Below are 5734 nucleotides of genomic sequence, written 5' to 3'. Positions count from 1 at the left end.
AACAATGTCAAGTAAATCAATTTGAATTTCAGGTTCTAACACAACAAAATATGGAAAAGTCAAAGTTTGAATACTTCTGCAATGCAGTGTACATCCCGCACTTTTGCCTAGCACTATGGTACACTGGTGCCTCGGGTTACGAAATTAATTCGTTCCGCCATTCCTTTCGTAACCCGAAAATTTCGTAACCCGAAAGCACTGGAAAGCCTATAGCTGCACTTTGCAGCATTTGAATTTCGCGCCGAAATGAATTTCGTAACCCGAAAAATATTTCGTAACCCGAAACAGTTTTTGCCAATCCAACTTTTTCGTATCCCGGAAATTTCGTAACCCGATCATTTCGTATCCCGAGGCACCAGTGTACTTCAAATAGAGTAAAGCATTACTACGGGTTGAGTATCCTTTATGCAGAATTTCAAAATCTAGAGAACTCCAAAATCCAAAATTGTCCACATGGTTGGCTGAGAGAGTGACAGCTTTGTTTTCTAATGGGTCAGTGTACACACACTTTGTTTCATGCACAAAATTATTTAAAATATTATGTATCAAATTACCTTCAGGCTATGTGTATAAGGTGTATGCAAAACATAAATGAATTTTATGTTTAGACTTGGGCTCTGTCTCCAAAATATCTCATTGCGTATATGCAAATATTCCAAAATCTGAAAAATCCAAAATCTCAAACACTTCTGGTCCAAAGCATTTCAGATATGGGAGACTCAACCTGCATACATTTGAAAAATCAAATGACATTAATTTTAACTAGAACAACAACATTAATTGTTATAACGTGGGGGAAAAAGAGTTAGTCATTCTGATTTCCAGATAATGGCCTACATCAGAGTTGAAAGCATGCAGCACTTCAGATATTGTAGCAGTGCAAATCCCAGCAGCTTTAGCCAACACCACAGTGATGAGAAATGCTGGGAGTTCCAATCCAATGTTGTGTAAATTGTAGATAATGTTGGATTGCAACTCCCGGTATTTCTCTAGATATATTTTAGAGGGCCACATGATTCCCACTCTTGCATAAATCTAATAGTTCATTCCAAATACAGTAGACCCATTGGGATTAACAACTGGATTTAGGCCAATCTCTTTAGTAATTTTGTAACTATTTTGTCTCATGAGTCACATATAGTTTTTTATTTCATGACAAACATTGAAGGACTTGAAAATATTTCCATATTCAGATGCCTGTTAATAATTTCATATTTTCTCCTCTGAAGACACCATCATTACAGAACACATAACTACAAACAATTCCATCTGCTGTGATACCACTGCTCTCCACATTCATTACAAATTATATAAGTCATCATTTGCTCATCTGGATTTGTGTTTCGTACCCAACTAGGAAGGAAAAGAGCTCCCCTGGCAATCACTGTAACTGTGCAATCAAAGTTTTCACAGCGCCTACATTTTATTTTGTTTGTTGGTGTACCACTGATCCTCTGGGGAAGTTGATGTTCCCGAAGCGCTGATTCTGTATATGAAGCCCTTAGCTGCTTCAGTTCATCATGCGCCATTTCCATTGCAGACATATCAGCAAACCTCTTAGGACTAAGAACCCCACAACACAGGTTATGTTTTAAATGAGAGTTTTTAGGATTTTTCAGATTAGAAACTTTGCTTCGGATGCAGTTTTTGTACTTTCTATCATTGCTAGCGTAAAGTGCAAAAACATGCTCTTCAATTTCTTCCGCTATTTTGTGGTGCTTTTCATTTTCTTCATTACTTGTTGAGGACACAATCAAAGCTTCATAAAGAAGCTGTGTGCATTTACACCTCACAGCCATAGTGAGATCCTGCCGTTGGCCTGTTTCACTTACAGAACTGGTACAACCCAGAAGTGCTGGCTGAGTTGCATTATCTTTTTGCACATGACTGCCACCATCATTTGAAGGATTTTCTGATGTCAGACAGCTACTGGAACTGGCAGAACACATTTTGTCATGCTGGTTCAGATTTTCAGAAGTGTTTACATCTTCAGAGACTACCTGAAGGTGACCAGAATCCTCATTTGCATTATCAAATGATGCACATTTAAATTGCCTTGATGGACTGTAATGCTTTTTATAAACTGCTTTCCACTTTGAGAGTAAGTGCTTTGCCTTACTTTTTAGTAATACAGAAGGGCAAGTCTTAAAGATTCTGAACACAGCTTTGGCAACATCAGTCTCCTGCAAATCATCAATAGTCATATCCACTGTTTCAAGATATGCAAGATGAATTCCAATATCTTGGTATTTTCTTTCAGACAGTAGCTTCTCTATACTGTCAGCTCTAGTCATGAGAACTTTTGTGTTAGACATCTCAGAGCCTGAAAAATAAAATAAAATAATTGTGTTTTGATAAAGCCACTATACTGCTTTATCAATATAGCAATATACCAACATATTCTAGGAAGGTCGTGACAATGTTTTCTTAGTGTTTAATTCATTAGGCCTTGTTATGCCCTAAAAGTATGGAATAAAACTTTTAAATACATAAAATAAATAATGCTATGTAGGATGACCAAAACATAAACTCATTGAATTTATTAGAGCTTACTTCTAAGAAAATAGACATGGGTTACATGTTATATAATTGTAGGGTGCATACGTATCCTCTATGGTGGCCTCTCATAAACACAGGATACTGTAGTAGTTCTTTCAAGGCAAATGTGTTGCAGCTGTGCGAAGGCTGTACATTTTGCCAAGTGTAAAACTGCAACCAACAGCAGAACCTGTTTTACACAAGACAATCAGCTTATGGTGAGAATATGGCTGGGAGTATGACTCTCAGAGCTGTTTTCTAGCCCTTGATCCCTCTAAATTTTCAGAACTGCCTTTTTTTCTGGCCCCAAAAGGGGTCAAATACATCTTCTGGAAGCATCTAGGACTGGCAATACACTCTTAAAACACTTATAGAGACAGGAAAATAGAAAGGCTATAGTACCCAATATGGCATGGAGCAAAAGCAGAATATACATGGACCAAATGAAATCAAAATTAAACAGATCATGGGTGTAAATGATATTAAGCTGTTATTAAGAGTCCAGTCTGCACACTTTTCAAGCTACACCTGTCCCCGGGTAACACACTGAATTAGCATAACTGTATTTACCAAACTAATGACAGAGTACCTTAATAACTTAAAAAGGAAAATTATTATCCCTCAGTACTTTAAGCCAGTGTGGTGAAGTGGTTTGAGTGTTGGACTACGGCTCTGAAGATCAGGGTTAGATTCCCCACTGGACCATAAAAACCCACTGGGTGACCTTGGGCAAGCCACACTCTCTCAGCCTCAGAGGATGGCAATGGCAAACACCCTCTGAAGAAAGTTGCCAAGAAAACCCCATGATAGGTACCTTAGGGTCACCATAAGTAAAAAAATGACTTGAGGGCATCCAACATCAACAAATTTTGACGTCACAGAATTCTTGAGACGTAACATATCCAGAGCCATATGAAAAGCTACAATTCCTGGTTTATTCTATAGGCAGAAACTAAGACCACTGGTACCAAACACAAGACATGCCAAGCAGCACATAATACAAATCAGAACTGAGTCTCCAAAGCCATTATTAACAGCTGGAGAAAGGAAAATTTTTAATTGATTTATTTTATTGCCTTTGCTGCCAGGTTCTTCACAGACTTATTTTCTTTAAACAGTTGGGCACTGAACCTCTGTAAGCAAGATGCAGACCTGTGACTCTAACATTGCTCTTCTTTCCTTATATGATTTTTAAAAACCATCTGTACCTGACCCAGTGTGATTAAAAAGGTAGCATAATGATTTCTGCACCTTTAATTTGCGTGCATGTGTATGTTGCCATTTCAAGTCATTTCTGACTTATGGTCACCCTAAGGTAAACCTATCATGGGGTTTTCTTGGCAGGATTTGTTCAGAGGAGGTTGAGAGAGTGTGACTTCCTCAAGGTCACTCAGTGGGTTTCATGGCTGAACAGGGAATTGAACCCTGGTCTCCAGAGTCATAGTTCAATGCTCACATCACTGCCACGCTGGCTCTCAGTATAATGGTTCTTGCACCTTTATTAGATCGGCCTAACAAAAGTATCACTGCAACTGCACCTGCACTGCAGAATTAATGTGGTTTGGCACATAGGACATGAGAACCTTTGTGTTTGACATCTCCGATCCTGAAAAATAAAGTAAACGAATCACATTTTGATAAAGCCACTATATGGAGGACGGAGCTACATGACAAATGTAATCAAGCTAAAATAATTCACTTAGTTTACAGCAATAATCCAGTTTGACACCACTTTTAACTGCCATGGCTCAATGCTATGGAATTCTGGGAGCTTTCATTTTGTGAGTCATTTAGCCTTCTCTCTCAAAAAGCTCTGGTGCCACAATGAACTACAATTCCCAGGATCCCCTAGCACTGAGCCAGGGCAACTAAAGCAGTCTCAAATTGGATTATTTCTGCAATGTGGATCTGGGCTTTAGTTTCATGAAGATCAACACAGGTACCCCATATACACTCAGCTGTGGAGCATGCCACATAAATAGAGAATGACTATGAGCATGTGCTGAGTATTTGTGTGTGTGTGTTGTGTGCCTTCAAGTCCTTTCCAATTCATGGCAACACTAACCTTAACATGGGGTTTTCTGGGCAAGAGTTTTTCAGAGGGGGTTTGCCATGGCCATCCTTTGAGGCTGAGAGAGTGTGACTTGCCCAAGGTCCTATATTATAAGTATGTATTAACTCTGACATGTAAGGTGTGTGTGTGTACAGGAGGATGATTTCCAAATCAGAGGAGAGCTTGCAAAGGTTGCTTTTTGAACCACAACTCCAAATGGCCACGCAGATGGGTTGGCAGAGTCTGAAAATTGTAGTCCTAAAAGTGACTGGGAAGCATGGGGGTTGTAGTGTAATAACAATGTGGTAGGACATGTTTACCCCATCCCCTGATCCTGGGGAGAAATCCCTCCCAAACTGCCAGCCACCCAAAACCTTTACATGACCAACCTTCTCTGAGCAACAGACCTGGATCATCCACAGCTCCCTGGATCCGACCGGGACGCATGCGCACTCGCTACCCTGAGGGCGTGGGCTTGGAAGAACCCCTGCCCGTCTTCGGGCAAACTGAGCATGCGCAGTGTGAACTGTGCTTGCAAATGCTGCTGCTGGGTGCTTGCAATTGTTTTAGTGCTGATGGGAGGGAAGCATTGCTGAAAAGCGTCCATTACTCACCTCCCTAACTATAAACCTTCTTGCCAGCTTTTAGGGCTGGGATTGTAGCCAAGGAATTCAGAAGGAAATGAAATTTAGAAAATTCAAGGGTGGCTCTATTATTAATCTATAGGATTATTGATTTGAGTGGGTCTTGTGTCATATGAGTACTATAAAGGTTTAGACTGAAGATTAAAGGGGGCAGAGTCTGGTATTGGAGTATGTATGCATCTTCCCTTTATGTATTAGGGGGAAAGATACTGTTTAGTGTGTGTGTATATATGTATGTGTATATATTTCTGTTTTGTAAACACAACCACCCCTGTATGAAAAACACAAGAGTGTTGTACAGAAATAAGAGCAATATATCATTTAACTTGTCCATCTCTAGTCCTTTCCTAATTTTCAACTGAGACTGCAAGCACAAAATTGCATTACAGAGGACTGCTTTGTAACTCAAGGCTGCAAATGATGATGATGATACCTGGGTCAATTTAAATGTACTTAGCCATAGCAGGAGGTTAAAACATTTTTTTAAAAAGGCTGTGAT

The 5734-nt window shown here is 39.6% G+C and overlaps 1 protein-coding gene across 1 annotated transcript; it reads right to left on the bottom strand.

Annotated features, from left to right (window-relative positions):
- Positions 1–1203: 1203 nt before the first annotated feature.
- Positions 1204–5003, bottom strand: TCEANC (transcription elongation factor A N-terminal and central domain containing). The gene is made up of 2 exons (XM_089508059.1): positions 4981–5003; positions 1204–2323 (listed from the first exon to the last, which is right to left on the bottom strand). Exon 2 carries the CDS (start codon positions 2313–2315, stop codon positions 1254–1256), a length of 1062 nt encoding a protein of 353 aa, XP_089364185.1. The 5' UTR covers positions 2316–2323; positions 4981–5003; the 3' UTR covers positions 1204–1253.
- Positions 5004–5734: the final 731 nt, after the last annotated feature.

This window comes from Sceloporus occidentalis, unplaced genomic scaffold (assembly GCF_023333645.1).
Source record: "Sceloporus occidentalis isolate IW3139 unplaced genomic scaffold, rSceOcc1.0.p SCAF_2, whole genome shotgun sequence".
Taxonomy (NCBI): domain Eukaryota; kingdom Metazoa; phylum Chordata; class Lepidosauria; order Squamata; family Phrynosomatidae; genus Sceloporus; species Sceloporus occidentalis.
The sequence above is the reverse complement of the archived record's forward strand: the minus strand, read 5'-3'. Positions and strand labels throughout refer to the sequence as shown.

Bases quoted from the DNA above. Each gene is read 5' to 3' on its own strand.
- TCEANC (XM_089508059.1), bottom strand. From the start codon at position 2,315: ATGTCTAACACAAAAGTTCTCATGACTAGAGCTGACAGTATAGAGAAG.